General features: G+C 53.7%; 1 protein-coding gene across 1 annotated transcript in view; it reads left to right on the top strand.

The window, feature by feature from the left end:
- Nucleotides 1–18,956, top strand: part of CUNH10orf90 (chromosome unknown C10orf90 homolog) — a 146,441-nt gene that overhangs the window by 105,030 nt on the left and 22,455 nt on the right. The window contains exon 2 of the mRNA XM_053668670.1: nt 2,544–3,651. Within this exon, the coding sequence (XP_053524645.1) occupies nt 2,544–3,651 (1,108 nt within the window). The remainder of the gene's footprint in view (nt 1–2,543; nt 3,652–18,956) is intronic.

Genomic DNA, 18,956 nt, shown 5'->3' with positions numbered 1-18,956 from the left:
GCTCCCTCCCCAGGGGGGCTCCTCTGGGGGCCAGTGGCCTGTCTGGGGGCCCCGGGATCAGGACAGGCCTCAGGGGGCTCGAGTGCTGCCTGGTAGCCTTTCCACCTTGCCCGGGCAGGGCACCCCCTGAGGCCGGATGAGCCTCATCTTTGCTCACCCCAATTGGCCCCAGCTCTAGGGAGGGAGGCATCCAGACCCTGTGTGCTAAAACCAGGTCTCCGGGTGGTGTTTATGCAGCGGGGCATCAGCCCAGACTTTGGGAAGGATTGCTCTAGAACAATAAAGACGGTGCTGCAGTTGCTGAGACGGGCATTTATTTTTCTCTTCAAAGACCCGCCGGAGCCAGAGGCATCCCTGCTGGTTGTGAAGTTGTAGGTGCCTGGGGACAGTGATTATGGGAACCGAAGCGGCTGGTGTGGGGGCAGGGTCGCCTCCCCAGTCCCAGCGCCCTGCACGCAGACGCCACGTGGACGGCAGGTGTCTCGTCTGTCACAGCAGCCACAGAAAGGGCTGTTCCGGAGATGGGAAGAGGAGGAGTCTCAGGAGCATGGGGAGGGTTTCTCAGCCTCCCCTACCTGCTGCAGTCACACGGGGACCTTCAAAAATGCTGTGGCCTGGCGCCCCCCCACCCGCAACCCCCCACTGCCGGGGGCTCTGACGCCACTGTTCCGGGATGAGGCGGTCCCTGGGGCCCCCGGACTCCCAGGGGAGACACCTGGGCTGCGAGCCACCAGAGATCAAGCAGGGCCACCTGGAAAAAACTACCAATGGTATTTGGATTTTTAAAAAGATTTTATCTATCTTTAGAGGGGAAGGGAAGGAGAGAGGGAGAGAAATATCAATGTGTGGTCGCCTCTCGTGCATCCCCTGCTGCGACCTGGCCTGCAACCCAGGCGTGTGCGCTGACTGGGAATCGAACCACGGTTGTTTGGTTTGCAGGCCTGCACTCAATCCACTGAGCTACACCAGCCAGGGATGGGATACTTTTATTTAATGAAATAAATTTTAAGATGGCTTTCCCGTCTACTTCTTCTCCTATCACCTATCATCCTTTGAATTTGCAATTTCCCTCGTCTCTGAAATACGGCCACGTGGGCGGTGGTGGAGAAGAGCGAGGGAGAAGGGAACCCGAGGAAGTCGGGCCTGCCCTCTCCCCGCGTGGAACCCTGCAGGGCCCAGAGGCTCCCCGCGTGCGGCGCCCCCGTCAGGAGTCCAGCTGTGGAGGACGTGACGTTGGTCCGAACAAGGGGGCAATGACCCTGCGCGCTCTCGTCGCGTCTCGGGAAGAGGACAGTTTGCTGTCACCACAAGCCGTTCCCTGTGGCTCGGTTTGCGTTTCTCAAAGTGTGCTGCTCCCAGGGTCGCCCACATTGGAGCCTCGGGGTATCCCTTAACCTGCAGCCGCCTGGGCCGCACCCACAGGTCTCTGGTCCCTGGGGAGCCCGCCCCTCGACCTGCCCCGTGACTCCCCGGCACTTTGGAGGTGCAGAGCTGCCACCCAGTGGGACCACCCAGGGTGCCCTCGGCTCCCAAGGGAGGACTGCAGGCAGCGGGGGCTGGGTGGCTGCCGGTGTCATTCTGGATCCCGTGGGGTTCCGCGCAAGGGCTTGTTTTACACACTAGAACACTGGACGTCCCAGTGGGGGCTCAGGTCCCTGTGAGCATCCGCGAGCGCTGGGTCTGTCGGTCTCCAAGCGGCTTCCTGTGGCGTGTCACCCATGCACATGGCAGAGACAGCAGGGACAGGGGAGATTGTTCCTCCTGTTCCCGCCTGGTTCAGCACGCTGTGTTGAAAACCACGGCTCACCGTTTTGGACACACTGGTGGTCGGCTGTTGGAGCCTGCGGTCTGCTGGTTTGGAAGCAGAAGCCACCGATTGTCACGTGGACAGTGACTGGAGGGCAGCCAAACTGTGCCTGTCTTGGCCCACCCCCCAGCCTCCACCCCCCAGTCCCCACCCCACCCCGTCCTGGTCCGTTCTCAGGGCCCCTGCACCCGTCTGGGCAGTTGTCAAGCTTCTTGAGTGTTTGATGGACATTGTTTCACAGTCTGGGATTTGACCCCAGGATGGCAGCCCTGGGAAGGACTGGGTTCTGGTCCGAACCAGCAAAGGGAGCTGGGGGTGGAGGCTGGGGGGCTCCTTGTACTCACATCTGCTTTCAGAGGAAAGCTGACCCACCTCTCCCTGGGCCCACCCTGAGCCCACGCCCTCCTCCAAGTCTGTGTCTGGGGCCCCTGGGCCCGGTGGGGGCAACTAGAGAGATTTCACGACCCCGTCACACCCACACCAGCAAATGAGCCGGGAAGGGACACTGGCCGCGGAAGCCTCTCCCCCAGTCAGAGGCAGGCTCCAGAGCACACAGTCAGCTCGTGCACAGATCTGGGCCCCTCGCCCTTCAGGAGGGATGCTCACAGGGGTGTCGGGGGTGGGGTAACAGCTCTTGGGTGAGAGTGCTGGCCGCCGTGTCCCATTGGCCGCTGAGGGTTCCCCGCCTGCTTTTCCGTGGACTGCTTGAATAGTTGTGATCTTTTTCCATTTGCAGGGGCCTCTGGCATCACCCAACCCGAAAATGATTTCGTCCACGGTCATTTCTCAGCTGATGGATGAGAGCAAGTCCAAAGAAGACAGGGCTGCCCTGCCTGTGCTGTGCGCGGACCCTCAGCTTCCCACGTGGCCCGTGAAGCGGGCTCTGGCCAGTTGCAGTGGGGTCACCATCGACAGGGCCTTCGCCTTTCTCCCTGGCCAGCTAGGGATTCAGACAGCAGCCGGGGCTCGAGGACGCAAGGCTGAGCTGGCCCCCAAAGAGGAGGAGCCGGGCAGCAGCCCCCGAAAGGGGTTTGCATCCATCACCATCACGGCCAGGCGTGTGGGCCCCCCAGCCAGCAGCTTGGTGTGGGGGGCTGTGAGGGACCCACTGTGCACCAGGTGCAGGGCCCAGGACCCTCTGCTCAGGGACCCTTCTGTCCTGGCTAGCGGAGCCCATCCAGGCCGGCACCGAGGGCCTTTCGCCTGCACGGAATCCTCCAGAAACAGCTCTGTGATGAGGCTGAGGTTCCCCGAGGCCCACATGCAGCTGTGTGACGGGCACCAGTACTGGGTCACCAGTGTGGACCACAGAGAGAACAGGTTTCCTCCAGACCCCCCAAGGTCGGGAAAGAGTCCACTGCTGTTCAGCTCCTGTGTCCACCTCAGGGTGTCTCAGCAGTGTCCGAATGCCATCTACTATCTGGACAGGCCCCTCTCCGTCCCCGTGGAGCCGACGCCACTGGCCAGCCCCAAGATGCACAGGTCTGTCCTGTCCCTCGACCTCCGCTGCAGTTCCCACGGACTGACACCAGATGGGGCAGGCGGCACAGCCAACGCCGGGCCAATCAGCAGTGCCCTGAAGCCGCAGCTCACCAAGGGGGGCCCTGGTCTCCTGGGCCCCCGCTGGACCCCGGCGGTGCCACCGACTCTGGGGCCGGTGCATTTGGGGACTGGCACGTGTCCTTGGGGTGGCTCCCCTCGGTTGGACGATGCAGAGTTCGCAGCCGTGGGAGCTCAGCAGATTGCCCTGAGGAGAGGGGAGGAAGCCACGGCCACGTGCTGTCACGCCAGCGCTCACGGCAACCAGCTGTCCATTCACATTCCCGGCTGGAGTTACAGGGCGGGTGAGTGATGCGCCCTTCCCCCGCGGGGCCGGCCCCTCGGCCCTCCCCACCAGCCAGGTGCTGGGTGTAAATGCCCCGCCAGCGTGCACTGGGGCTTTCTCCTCCGGCCGGCACTCGGGGGGAGCCGCCCTGGTGGAGCTGCCTCGTGGGCCGTGCTCCCAGGTGGCCGTGGCCCGCGTGGGGCGGAGGTTGGCACTGCCTCTGTTTCCTTAGGTGACGCTTTCGTGCGTGGTGAGACTTCCCTGGAAGCTGTGTTTCCAACGGTGCTTCCAGACCTTGTGTAAGGAGTAGGAAACAGCGGCCCCCAATGAAGTTTAGGCCCGCGTCGTTCCGATTCAGGCCGGGAAGGCCAGGCTGCCACCTGTCCCAGAAGTCTTGTCTCTCTGGTCGCAGTGTCTGCGTGTCCCAAGTCCCCAGAGTGCTGGCCTCTCCACTGTCCAACCTGGCAGCTGGCACTTACAGGCTGGCTCCATGATAGAGTGTGCGTGTGTGTAGTAATTATGGGACTTTTTCAAAATGAAGCAAGTCTGGGGCTTCTCCATGCCCAGCAGCAGGAGCAGAGTTCTGTTCCCTCAGACTGTTTTCCGGGGCAGCTTGGCCAGGACCTGTGGCTGTGTCTGCATGGCCTCCCTGGGCTGGGCGGGACCCCCAAGGCTGGTGGGACCCCCTTCCCTCCCTGGGAGGTCAGCGAGGCCAGAGTTCCCCCTTCCTCTGGGCAAACTTTCCATTTCCTGCTTTACTTTCTGCGAGAGACTCTGGTCTACGAATCAGCGACTTTGCACTCAGGGGAAACGTTTAAAGATGCCCACAGTCAAATTGAAAAGTCAGCGTATGCATGATGATTTTACAGTACAATTTCTATCCATGAAAGCTTTACTAATTAATAAAAATGACTGTGGGACATTTTAGAGCCGTAATGGGTGTAGGTATTTGAAAGGATGTAACTAACAAGGGTACGTACACTGAACGCTCAGAGGTTGGTAGGGCGATCGGACACGGCTTCCAGATGGATTAGACCGTGGGGGCGTCTGAGATGTGCAGACGCATCCCAGGGCGAGAGTCGTCCGCAGCGTCGGGGTTGCTGGCACAGGCCTCGCACAAGTAGCTTAAGAACTCGCTGAAGCCACCAACTTCCTCTTCCTTGGCGATGAGGGTTCTGGAAACACTGACCTGCATTGTGGTGAGCCCCCGTGGGAGCACATCCTTGTCTTCAGGTCTCAGGCTGTGAAATAATAATGCGATTTATGGCTCTTCCACCAAAGCAGCTTTCAGATCACTAGGGCCGGTCTCACACCTCCATCCCTGAGGAGGGGCGTGCACAGGGAGAACTCCCCGGCGTGTTTCTGGCTCTGGCGTGGAGATTGTCGCCTGTGGCTGTGTGACTGGCTGTCGTAGGCACAGAATCAGAGTTAATGCTATGTCCCTGGGCACCCCCACCCCACCCCCTGCGGAAGAGCACTCTCTCCTGGGGGTTCACCAGGGCGGTGCTTCAAAGGCCCTGGAGCCCTTGGCCTTGCTCGACCATTGGGGGACAGGTGTTCATGGAGGCCAGGTCACCTTTTATAGCACTGCTGACCAGTTATGTTCTGGCACGGTGATCGGTGATGAGCCACACGGGCACTCGAGGCTGTGTCCACGTCCGGGTAAGCGGAGAGGGAGTGGGGGTGGCGCCCTCGAAGGTCCCGTCCAGCCTGAAGACATTTCTGTTCTATTTGCCCTCAGTGTGGTTTGTGAGGTTCCATGTGACGCTGGGTCCCTTAGTCCTAAAGTTCAAAACCACAGAACCTTGGGCTCACCGTTTGGGCACAGACCTCAAGTACAGGGTGGGGCTGAAGCACGTTTGCAGTTGTTTGTATGGGAAATAAAACACTAATAATACTACGAGAATGGAATGTTTCTCATACTCACAACTGCAAACCTGCTTTCACCTCACCCTGCGTGTACAGACATGCACACCCACACACACCTAACCCCGCACTTGTGTGCTCTCTCCTTCAAAGCCGACTCGCAGTGACACGCGCTTGTTCCCAGGCAACGGGGCGCACTTCTCGTCCACGCCGTGGAGCCTGTGCCTGAGCTGTACAAGCTTTAACTTCCGCCGCCTGCCCTGGCACCAGCTGCCCGGCACTTCCGGGGGAGCTCGCTGACCTTCGGTCTTGACAAAGCACCTCAGCTGAGATGCAAGTGCCTTTCCCACAGTGGCGACGCTCCCTGAACCCCGAGAACTGCTGTGGTTTCCTGTTGGAGGGCTGCAGTCTCGTCCTGCATTTTGCCGGCTCCCCCAGGGACGGCGGCCCGTGCTGTTAGAAGGCTGCTTCTTCCCTCCGTTGCCCAGCCCGATGCTCTTCACCTGGAGGATTTCCAAACACCACCGGAGTGGCATCCGGTCTCGCCGGCCTGCTGACGTCCGGCCGCACAGCGGGGCGGCCTGGGAGGGTCTGCAAAGGCAGCGAGGCAGTCTCAGTGCTGGTCGCTGGGTCAGCGAGTCCCATGCACTGTCTCCCGGGACACGCACCCCGAAAGGGCACTAAGATTTGGGGAAAGGGGCACTTATGGACACTGTGCACGGTTCAGATAGACTGTGACTGCGGGATGGAGGTGCTAAGGGACACAGGGCACCTGTTCTCTCTTCGTGTGTGTTCTCTCTGATCTCCGTTGTTACTAAGCACCCTTCCAGCACCTGAGTCGTGGGCGTCGCACAAACCTCTGCACGCTTCGTAAGGAAGACTTTCACCCTTGTTATTGCCATTGTCATTGTCACCATTTTCATCGTCCTGTCATGTCAACAGCCCTAATGTGGACTCCCAGAGGTCAAAGCCTGCACCCCCTGTACCCACGACCATGCACCGTTCAAGCTACGCTGTAGAGAGGCACCGTTATCCCTGTTTTGTAGGTAAGACAATGAGGCTTGCAGTGTAAATGACCTGCCCAAGCCCATGCGGCCTCAGATGCCCGAGCCGAGAGCAGTCCTGTGTGCCTGGCCCTGTTGCACACTCCCCAGGCGCAGCCCTGAGCAGGGCCCGTCTCCACTGTCACTGTCGAAGGGGCTGTTTGAAGGGTACTCTCTGACGTGAGGGGCAGCACCGTGTCTGGGGGGCATGTTAGGAGGGTGAGCCGCACAGTTCAGTGTAACAAGCCCTGGCATTTGGCACAGACACAAGCTGCTGTCTCAGAAACCCTTCCCGGTCTGAAACCTCATTCTCCGCGGCGGGCTGTGGGACCTACGGCATTGACCCACACGGCCCTCCGCTCGCTGCGCACTGCACGCCTGAAATGGCGCTGGCTTCACACGCTGCCACTTCCACTTGGCATTTTGTGCCTGGAGCCCGAGCGTCCCCCGTCCTGAGACATCCAAGCAGATGGAACAAAACCATCGGACTTTTTAAACTGCTTTTGGAGAAGATACTGATGAGTGCCGTTCTCGTCCACATCCGCCTGCCCGAAGCATCGATGTTCTATGGTGGACCCTCTGTCTTAAACTCTCCCAGTCCGGCAAAGGTTTCCAGTGGCGTGAGGCCCGGGAGTCTCCAGTGGGGTGCAGTGCCACTGGTGACGAAAGACACGAAAGCCCAGAGTGAAAGAACTCTCACGGGACTTGCTGCTGGGTCACCTGCGGAGCGCTGTGTCTCCTAGTGTCTGCCACTAGACCCTGCCTCACAGCAGGGAGTGGGGCTATTTCACGACACGAGGACAGGCACCACTCAAGGGATGATGATGTCACAGACGGCGTGTGTCAGAACGAGCCCCCCGGAGAGCCTGCCTCGGACTCTGATGCACGTGCCAACTCCCTCCGGGTCTCTCCTGCTGAGCACCATGTCCTGCGGCTCCTGCTGTTTGCGGCGCTTTACAAAGGTGGCTTTTACTGACTACACAGGGATGTGCGTTGTGGGTGCGTCAGAGTTTGTGTCTTCGTCGCTGGTCCTTAAAGTTGCTACTTGTTTCTCAATTTTTTGAATGATAGTAATGTGAGGACTTGGCCTGTAGGACTGTTCCAGTGTTGAATTATTTCCTTCAGCAAATAAAATCCTGGAAATGGAATGTCAAGGTCATTCCATTGACCAGAGTGTTAGCCTTTTTCGGTTTCTTGACACACAGTGTCAAGTTAGACTCCAGGGGAAACCCAGGTAAGGCCCTGTCTGAATGTGCCCGGCCACGGTTAGCAGCAATTCGCAAACCTCTGCAAAGTTCCAGATGAAAAATAGTGGTTTTCTCTGTCTGAGCTAGCGGCTCTGTGATTGCCAGTAAAGGGGAAGACTTCGCCTTACAGTTCCTGCTTCTCACCTTGACCTTGGCCTTGGCTTGTTCAGTGTCGCCCGCCCCTCTGTCGCCTCCCCTCTCTGGGCCTCGGCAGTGGCAACATTTGGGGCCAGATCACTTTCCCTTGAGCACCGTGGGGCGTCTCACAGCATCCCTAGCCTCTGTCCATCAGATGCTGTAGCCTCCCCCCACCCCAAGTTGTAACAAACACAAACGTCTCCAGACCTTATCCGGGGGCAGGAGGAAGACAACGTCACTCTCGGTCGAGAACCAGTCACCTGCTCTGCGCCCAAACCTCCTTCCAGCTGTGGCTGGGGACCACCCGCTCTGCGATGCTCACTGCTCCCCACTCTGTGAGCGACCCCCAGTGCATCCTCCCAGCCCCATCTCTCCAGGACTGACTCCCAGGAACCGTGTGGCCTTTCAATGTGATGTGTTGTATTCCTGTGTCCCAGGGTCCTCCTCCTCTTCCAGACAGCACTGTCACTGAGGTCAGGCTCCAGGTCTGAGCCTCTGGCAATGACCTCTCCACGCCCAGCCTAGTGCACTTGCTGGGGCCTGGGTGCGAGCTGGAGGGCAGGTCATTCTGATGACCCAACAAAGCCTTGCTGATGTCAGGGTCACTTGAAAGCTTGCTGCCTTTCCTTCTTCAGACACCTCTCCCCATGGCCATATTCGAAACCTCTCCAGCGAGGACAGGGTGGGGAGTCATGTGACATGCCCTGCCCAGAGGTGAGTGTGGAAAGCGAGGTGGAAGCTGGAGCCTCCTCACTGGGCTTTAAAATTGACGGGAAAGTTTTAAACAGTTGTTTTTCTGTAAGAGCTCAATACGCATAATCAACTGATGTCATAGAACAACTTTATTGCCCTTCAGATGGCCAAATTCAATGCTTAAGAAACAAAACGTGTGAACAGTGTTACAGACGTTTTTTGAAGGTGTTTTTGTTTAACGCTTGGCAGACCTAGAGGAGACTGGGTTGTCTCCCCAGAAACCGAGACCGGGCCGCTCAGCCCCGGGCCCAGAGTCCACATGGTTTCTGGGGTACGCCCACGTCAGCCAGCCCGGTTGTCTCTGTGCAGAGAAGGGCTTTTCTCCTTCTTCCTGATTAACGCCCTCAGTGTGTGAATGGATCCTGTCCCCACAATTGTATAGGACAGTCATTCTGCTGGGCCACCTGCTCAGGTTTGCCAAGGAATGAGGGGAATAGACTCAAGGCTTGTAGAAGGTGGACGGGATAATGGTTGGATTTGTAAATGGGGAGTCAGTGCACCCCGTGAATGAGAGTAGTGATGAGCAGGGTGGCTGAGGGCAGCACCGTGGGCTTGGGAGGGGGCCCGTCTCGGTCTCGGTTCCGAGGCTGCCGGGCACCGACCCTGTGCTCTCTGAGGCTGGTCGCTGAGGAGCACGGAGCATTGTGGTGCATTGTGGGAACTCAGTGCCTTGTAATTATCATCAGTCATCAGTCTCACCTGAGCCGTCTTCAGGAAGTCAGTTTAGACATGATTTTGGAAAGAGGAAGTGATAATAGCGTGGTGAATTCTGTAAGGAAAAGTGTTTCAGATATAGGTGACCCTAGAGAAAAGCAAAAAAAAAAAAGTGAGAAACAGGTGATGTATTTAATCCCTTTGGCCTGATGGGGTTTTTAATTTTTTTTTTTTTTTTTTGCTATTCCGAATCACCTTTAAGCAGAAGCTTAGATCTTTCTATGATCTTATTTTCTGTTACTAACATTGGAGAATAAGAGATGGATGATGATGGTAGGACCAGCCATCAACTCATTTTAAACTGCGTTGCACAGAGTTTGTAGTTGAACGAAGAATCTTGTCCCATCTCTGTCCACAGGGTCATTATTTCCCGCGTTAGGTCCTAGCCATACGAAGGCATGTAGTGCCACAGCTCACATATGGGACGTCCTATCACCCCCACATGGTTTGATGCCTGGTACTGTGGGGTGTGGGAAGGGGGTCTCAAGCAGTGGAGGGCACCAGGCAGACCTGGATGTGTTTCCACAACATCTACGCCAGATCTTGTGTTGGCATCTGAGTCTGTGCCGCCCGGATCAGGAGCTGTGGTCCTGATCAGGTAGGGGTAAAAAATAATGTCCCTTCTACCTACCTTCCCCCAGGGGCTCCTATAACAAAAGATACTTTTAACAAGAGAAACACAAATAATGTCCATTAACATGTATTTGTCATGTGTGCATGGGAGCCACCCAGGGGAAAGTAGTAACTCAAAGTGGTGGCGCAGAACTCTGGCTCATACAGCATTTTCCACAAAGAAGAGTTTTGCGGGCAAATGGCAGGAAACAGGAGAGCAGGTGTGGATTTCCATGGCTGGAGAGGGAGGGAGGGGGCGAAAATATGAAAGGAAATTAATGGTGGGTTCACAAATGTTACCCTGGTCCCTCTGGTGACATCTCCAGGCTGACGGGGTGAAGTGGTCCCCGGTGATGAACTTCACTCCTTCCTTGCAAAGGAGAAAGGAGGGACACCTTTGTAAACTTATGTCAGGCATTGGGGCAAATAAGGGGAAGGCAGAGAGTTTTCCTTGTACCTGATGTTAAAATAATCCTGATGTAAAGTGTTCCCTGGGGGCAACCTCATCCACAGTAGGGAGTCACTGATCTAAATTAGGAAACCAATGATTGGTAGCGTACTATTAACTAAACCATAGACTCTATTCAGATTTTACCAGCTTTCCCACTAACGTCCTTTTTCTGTTCCAGGATCCTGTCCAGGACACTGCGTCGCATTTAGTCGTCATGTCTGGTTATGGTAATTTTTGACATTCGGAAGTTATTCTTAATCCTTTTCCCTTTGTGTTCACTGACAGGCTTAGAACAAACTTCTTTGGCTGACTTTCCTGTCTAGCTCCCTTCTGTAAACCTTCCTCAGAGGGCGTGAAGTCAGGATCTATTTGTCCTAAATGGTTTACCAGTTGTCCCCCAACTATCGATGAGATGATATTTCTCTGCTGGTTGAAAATGCTAGTCATGTATTAAGGTGGTGCTTCAGCAAAAATTCCCCTGATTTATGCCATTGTTTCATTCCAGAAATTCATGCCTCTTGCATTTTGTGACTCACAAAAGCTACTCTGTTACTGTCAGAGGATTTGAAGATGGAGAATGTCTTAGACACTAATAAATAGAAACCGTTGACATTGGATGTAGCTCATTTTGGCAGGAGTCAGGTGGTGAGAGACTGGCTGCCATCATGCTGCTCCAAAACTTGGTTATTTTATTTTTGAAATGCCCCCTCAATCTAATCCCTGTCTCTCTGCACGGGAACACCCTGGGGACCTGGTATAAGTGCACTCATACAAAATCTGCCTTTCTGTGACCGGCTTCTTTCACTCAGCGTAACGTTCTCCAGGCCCAGCCATGTGGTGGCCTGAGTCCTCACTGCCTCGTCACGGCCGAATCGTGTTCTGCTATGTGTGCACAGACCACACCTTGCACGTGCAGGTGTCTGTTGGTGGACTCCCGAGTTACTTCCACTTCTAGGTCGGTGTGAATGATGCCGCTGTGAGCACAGGTGGGCAGGCATTTGTCTGAGCCTCTGCTTTTAATCCTTTGGGCCTCACGTACCTAGCAATGGAGTTGCTGGATCCGGTGCTAACTCTGTGTTTGATTTCCTGAGAATCCCCTGTTCCTGTTTGCACAGCAGCTGCACCAAGTTACATTCCCAGGAGCAATGCACAAGCTTACCCATTTCTCTGTGTCCTCGTTCACACTTGACACTTTCTGATTTCCCGGTATCTCAGTGGGTGTGCAGCGGTACCTCATTGTGGCTTTGTTGCGTGTTTCCTTAATAGTTCCCCAGTGACACAGAGCACACTCCCAGGGTCTTATCGGCCCTTTGTGTGTCTTCTTTGGAGAAATGTCTATTCAGATCCGTCCTTTATTCAGGTTATTCTGCTGTTTCTATTCCTCATTTGACAAAAGCTTCTTTATGAGTGGATGTGGAACACTGGTAGACTTTTTAGGTACCTGTTGGGATAATGATAGGATTTTTCTGTTTGGTAAACATAGGGGATTACATAGCTTTTCTTATGTAAACTATATTTCTAGGTTAAACTCTAGTTAGTCAAGACACAGTATATTTTTTAAAAAACGAATATATTGATGGACTCCTCCTCTCCCCTCACTGCCTTGCCAACCCTGGGCCCTAGCCAGGATGGGCGCCAAGACGGGCCACGGGGGGCCCAGGACAGCCTGCCGAGCCCCCTCTGTTTAAACCACCCGGGGCTGGTAGGAAATGTGACGGCTTAGGCAGCCTCCGCACCTTCTCTTTCAGCGTCTGCGCTACACGCTGTTCAAACCTCCTGGGACCGCCATAGCACATGCGGTCAGTCATTGGCTAAAATATCGGTCGTCACGAGGCGCACGACAGTAGATCCATCTTACACGGTCTCGTCCTGTCTTCCTTTCTTCTGCATTTTTCATTGACAGTGATACAGTCAGTAAACTTTTCTAGGTTTCTATTCTACTTCACGAATTCTGTTTTTGGCTATATTTAAAGTCATCTGTTTTCTATTTCAATTAGCATATTTGTCATTTCCAGGTGTGCTTTTAGTTTTTTTGGGATCACTCTGGTCAGTTACACAGTCTCTTGCTCTGCACTTAAAATTTTAAAACTCTCTTATTCCTTCAAACTTATCAATTATTTTATACCCTGCATCTGATGTTTCTGATATCTGAGGTGTGAGTGGGTCCGATTCTGCGATTTGACTCGTCTGCTGACTTTGGGTGATGGTGTTGGTTTCTTGTGTGCGTTGTGATTTCTCATTCATGTGTTGGGTCGGCCCAAAAATTCATTTAATTTTTTTTCTGTAAAAGACACACTTTTCATTTTCATCAATAAATTCGTTGATTGGGATACTTTGAGTGTGTTGACTGTCCCCTGCTATTGGCTTCTAGTGGGCAGAGGCCAGGGAGCTGCTGAATGGCTTCCAGTGCAGAAGACGGCCCCGCAGCAGAGTTGTTTGGCCAGGATGTCAATAGTGTAGGAAACTTCGCAAACCACTTTGACACGTCCGATCAGTCACAGCCCCTTCTCCATAACACCACACAAATCTTTGTGTGTGTGTGTTTCAATTGTGTTTTTACCTTTCTTGAAATAATAATACATAATATGCCAAAAATGTTGTGTGACTTCTTCCATCTTCAGTATCAAATTGGTTGCACAAAAATTCACCAATTTTCACAAGTATTTTTTAAATGCTCGCTGATATGGCAGCTGTCAGTGTACAGTCTAACAACATTGTTTCGAATGAAGTTAGAGACAACTAAGCACCACTAGAACCGCTCTATGGAAAAAAGTAATGGGACTTTTTGGCCAACCCAGTATATGGTTACTATGATTCCCAGCTCATGTTCATTGGAACGTTATCTGCAGAAAACCCCTGAGTCCCCCCTCCCCCAGAGTTCCATGCTTGTCCCAGGTGGGCTTACACTGCACTAAATTTTGAGCTTGTGGTTGCTCCTTCTAAGCAGGTCGTGTGAATTTGGCTCCAATCCTGAAAGGGGATCAGCTCGTGATCATGAACTGAAATTCCATGCAGGGGTTTCCAAGTTGCGTTCCCACATCCTCAAGTGCCAGGATTTGTCTCCTGGGCTCTGCTCGGCCTTAAACCCCAGCCTGTAGATGAGCAGAAATCAGCCAGGGCCCTCAGGGCAGGAGGACTTGCTCTCCACTGTTCTCCTGGAGGCTGCGGATGCGGCTGGGGCCTCCCCGCCAGCTGAGCCGTACGTGTGAAACATGCAGTTACGTTCACTTCCAGAGTCTTCATTTGCTTTGTGGCGTAAGAGTTTGGGTAGCCAGTCCACGGTATTGCAGAAAATACAAGATCTCACTCCTTTATTTTTTTTCCAGTAAAACCTTAAGTTGGCCATCCTTTAGAAAATAATATTAAGATATATGGGGTTATAAAAATTCTAATTTGCACACTAATTTAATGTTCATGATTACATTGCTAATTTTCCTGTACATGTATATTGTCTGCCTCTTCATTTGCATAATCAGACTTAAATGGTGTTTGTTCTTTAAGTTTCTTTTCCTAACATTATTGGCTTTCTCTAACATTATTATAGTTTTCTGTTTTAAAAACTCTCGGCAAATATAGGAAATAGGTCATGTTCAGATATGCTGGCCTAAGCTTTCGACCATGAAAGCCATTCGGCTTGCTTTCCAGTTTTGCCCTAAAGAAGATGCTCGTCTTGGTGCCTTCATCCTGTACCTGTGTTCTGAGGTTCTGTTTTTGGAAGGTGAAGTGTTGGGGAAATGACTGGGATCTTTTTAAGGGTTTCAATTCTGTATTAATAATTACTTTACAGAACGTGGCCTCAGCACACACCGCCACTGGCCTGGTAGGAGAGACCGTGTCCTGACTGACGGTCTTCCTAGAACTGAGTGTGACATGGATATTTTTACGCTCTGCTCATTTGATAGTGTGTTACTCTTGTTGAGGTTCAAATATCGAGTGAGGGGGAATCGTTTGTTATTGGCTGTGAATGTTTCCTACTTAGGAGACGATCGCTTTTCGATGTGCCCTTCGGCTCTTTGGTGTCCAGGGCCTTCCCCGGGGCCTTCTGCACAAGCCCTGCCATGTCACGGGGCCCTGGTGGTCAGCCCGCGCCATCTGGGCCAGTGGATGGAGACCCGGAATCATGGTGAACTTGCATTTTACCTTTCCCCTGCTGCACTCCGATGTCCTTGCCTTTGGAGAATTGGAGTTGTTACGACAACACCGAATAACGCTAGAGCTGGACAGACAGGATGCACTGAACACCCGGAATGCAAAAATAACACATTCTCAACCCTCACTGAAAACAGAGTACAGATGAACTATTGTGCTCCGTGCAATACCACAAAGGCAAAGATAACTTTCTCTGGCCCAAGATACACACGGGCCAGAGAGAGAGAGAGAGAGAGAAACACAAAACAAGCCCAAGCCCACTCTGCAAAAGTGTCTGAACCTGGGCTGAGCTCAGGGAGCAGGGGATTCTTTCCAGGGAACGAGCTGGGACACCTCCGGGGAGATGCCATCAGCCGGGTAAAGGAGGACATCCCAGAGGTGGAAGCCACAGGTGGCAGATACCGCAATGCAGAAAGTCTTAGAGAATGACAAATGGAGCATGTCCTCGTGTCCCTGGAGGCTGGAAGGGTTGCAAACAGGATGTGGTGACAATGGAAAAGATGTTCTGGACTGAAGGCTTTGCTGCACGTTGGACCCTGGGGAAGTTCTGAAGCCCGGGTGCGGGGCAGGGGTGGTGCCCAGCTGGCAGGGAAGCTGTGTTGATGGTGTGGATGCGGAGTCTTATTCCGAAGATGTGCTCCTATTTCCTTGTCTGGATACGTCGATGATGTCAACTCACAAACCCGATGCGTGTATTTTGAGGCAACCTTCACTGGACTGAAATGTCATCGATCTTTTCAGACTCAGCTCCCTGCTCACAAGTGAGCTGGTTGCTCTTCTCCCGAGCAGCGAGGAAGTCAACACGCAGGCACCGAGTCCAGCGTTAGCAGCAAAAGGACTGGAAGAGGGTCTTTAACATGATGTAAGTGGATGTGAGCCGCTAATTACATTATGAAACTTAAAGCAAAAAAGCCGGAGCCTCTGCAGCTGAGTTGAGTTACTTCCTCGACCAGAAGAAATCAGAGTGTGAGTGGGTCGACTAGGGAAGAGCGGAATCCTGAGTGGGCAGTGGCATCACCCACTTGGGATCCACCCGCCGAGCCTGAAAGGCTCTTCGTTTAATAACGCGACTCCCAGCTGTCCCAGCCCCTTCCAGACCTGCTGGCCACAGGGTGAGCAAGGCTTGCTTTTTACAAGATTTATTTAATACCAGCCTCATTGGGATATAAACTACATACTGTGACGGTCTTGCAGCATGTTGCTTCAGCCAGCAATACCTTCCAGACGGTAATTTTGAAATGTGGCTCATGTTGTCTCGTGTTATTCAGCGAGGGTCCCTCACGGCACAGGTGCAGGGAACTTAAAACTGAGGGTTGCCCAAACCAAACTTGTTCCTTAACCCCAGCAGGGAAGCTGTCCTTTAAAATGCAGACTATTCTTGTCTGCAAGGGAATGCCCCCACCCCCCATCGAATCCCAGACAGAGCCCGAGCACCAGGCTGTCCCTGACGCCACACCGGGGCTTGCTCTCTGGTCTGCGTGGCCGGCAGCGCTGGTCTCCGTCTTCCTTCCTGGAAATCGCACTCCTGGGGCTCGGCTGGTGGTCATGTCAGAACCAGAAAATTTGTAATTGCAAAACCAGGGAAACTCCAGAGGGGCGATGACCCGTTCTGGAGGAAGTAAATGATTTCGATCCAAGTGTAATTGCTCTCTTTGCTTCTCAGGCTCCACTCTGGTGTCCACCTGGCTTTTGTCTAATTTTCTGCCCATCTGTGCTTCTGCTACGATAGTGAACAGAGAGAGAGTGTCAAGTTAAAATGGGTCAAGTTTGCCACCTGGTTTGCAAAAGTACTTGGGGCAGGAAAGGGCTGGAGCCAATACCCACAGTGAGGCGACTCTAATGAGAGAGGTCTGCTCGAGGTCTTGCACATGTCCAGCCCCCACTGGGCTGGGTGCACACAGCCCCCCCACTCCCTGCTTTGCCCCTTCCATCCAAATGGGTTCGCAGCCCTGCCCACCTGGGGCCGCAGGTCAGGTGAGGAAGGGCCCCAGCACGCTCCTGAGCAGAGTGGACGGTTCACAGAAATAGGCCAGCAAAGCACAGGGCTGGCTCTGCCGTTAGGAAATTAGGCTGCATCTCAAAACAGGCTTCCCTGCGGCCACCGAAATGGAGAGCACCCAGGCCCCTCCAGAGTGACCCGGCTTTGCTGCCAGAAGAGCGTGAAAAGAGTCTTCCCTGGTTTAAGGGTTCTTCCTTCTCACGCATTCTGCACCCTGCCTGCTCTGCGGGCCAGCAGCCATGTCTCCGTGCTGACATCACAACCCTGGTTCGTCATAGGAGTCTTGACCCTAAGAAAGTACTTGATTTATTGAATTAATATTTACCCCCAAGGAACTGTCCAAATTGCCCCAATGATACTTCTGGGTAGAGGTTCTCTCTTTCTCTGTCTACTGGTGTCTGGCAGGCAGGTGCGTCTTGAGGATGTTGCCAGGCTCCTCGTGGGCTACGGGCCCTTACTGAGATGAGACACCACAGTGTGAGTCACCTGACAAGTGTTTCCCGAGTGCAAGGTGTCAGCCAGGTGTCACGGCAGTCCCTGCTCACGGGTCTTGCTATTGAGAGGATAGAGATGGACGACAGAGGGGAGAGTCGCCACGAGAAAGTGTGAGAGGCAGTGAGACCTGTAGAGCACTAAAAATGGGGAGTGGCTGAGTTGGCACTTGTTGGCTTCTCTAGAGGGACGGGGTCAGGAAAGACGTCCGAGTGGGTGACATTTCAGCCAAGATCTAGGCGATAGGAAGGAGCCCACATTCTAAAGGCGGAAAGAATGAGCACTTGGGGCAGAAGGGACAACTGATCGACAACTGTCGATGTGGTCAAGAACAGAGCTGGCACATTCCAGGGTCAAGGCCAAGGCCAGTGGAACCAGAGAGGAAAGGGAGCAGGGGAGGGGCCGTGGAAGCCAGATCATCGAGCCGGGAGAACTGCAGGTGGGATGGAAAGCTGTTAGGATTTAAGCAGAAAATTGTCATGGCCTGACTTACGTTTTATCAAGCTGTCAGGTGGAAACAAGACATGAACCGAGCTGGGGAGTCACCCAGGTGAGCGATTTGGAGAGATGCCAAAGCGTTCACAGGGCCGTTGGGTATTGTAACTGCCATGTGGAGTGGAGGCCAGAAAGGAATCAAGGTATCGCCTAGATCTGGGGGTAAATGAGACACAGAGTCATTTTCAAATGCATGAGACAGTGCAGGTGGACCCCAGACGGTCGCTGGCGCCTGTGGACAGGCTGCACCACCAGGCAGAGACTGGGTGTGTCTGCAGGTCCCAGGCCCTGGACCGAGCTGTGCACGGAGGTGAGGCTCCATCTAAAGATGCCTGGAGGTTCGAGTGACAGGACAAGCAAAATCACACACGATCCTAGGCAGAAATTAGAAATGGCAACGCCAATAGAAGTCTGAGCAAATTTAGCCACTTACAGAAAATATGCCGCCTAGAGCAGCGAGACGGACCAGAGGTTCACGTTCCCACGCCGCCGTTTGGGGGCGTGTTGCATCTGGGCCGTGGTGTGGTTAGGGTTAGCACGGTACTGACACTTCACTGCCACTTTTTCTGCAAACGGGACTTTCCAAGGGTGTTCATGTGTTTAAGCGTGATTGTATTATATGCAAGAGATTTTTTAAAAATCCCTGCCATCCTTAATTACACGTGTCCAGTGAAAGTTGTTGGGACTTTCTAAAAAATCCCCCCTTCAGTAATTTTCTCTCCAGTGAAATTCTCTGGATGACAGCTCTTACCTTGAACATTAATGCAGGCCCTGCCATAGTCGACTAGCTGGCGAACCCTTTCGGTGTCCCAGGCGTCAACCCGAGGAGAGGGCGCCCTGTGGGAGGGACAGCAGGGCGTGACTCATGCTGCGCTCGTGGGATGCGTTCAGCAGGAGCTCCTCTTGCCCCACATCCAGACCTGCTCAGCGTCAGGTCCCCGATCTGCCGCAGTAACTGACAGGGAACAGGACCTCTCAAGCGACTGTTTCCTTTTTGTTTGTGTTTTTACAATCTCAGATAGAAACAATACATGAGTTTTCCTTTACCGTGTTTTATTTTTAGAAAATCTGGAAGATGAAATGCTGTCAGCTTAGCCACGTGACACCCATTAGCGTTAATGAGAGAAAGGCATCTTCATGGAGAAAACGAACCCCCCCCCCACCAGTGTATGAGAAACAGCAGGCCCGTGGCCACATGGAGACCTGGCTGCAGGGCATGTCTCTAGTTGTGTGCTCGTGGGTTGGTGGGGGCTCACCCCAAAGCCCCTGGTCTGGGCAGGGCGGGCCCTACCAGCTGGCTGAGAACCCCATGCCTTGTTGACTCTCACTGAATTGCCTCCCTAATTCCAAGGTGTATCTATGTGA

The sequence above is a fragment of the Artibeus jamaicensis genome, unplaced genomic scaffold (genome assembly GCF_021234435.1).
Source record: "Artibeus jamaicensis isolate MK-2021 breed Jamaican fruit bat unplaced genomic scaffold, CSHL_Jam_final contig_490, whole genome shotgun sequence".
NCBI lineage: Eukaryota > Metazoa > Chordata > Mammalia > Chiroptera > Phyllostomidae > Artibeus > Artibeus jamaicensis.
This window is presented reverse-complemented; position numbering and strand designations above follow the sequence as displayed.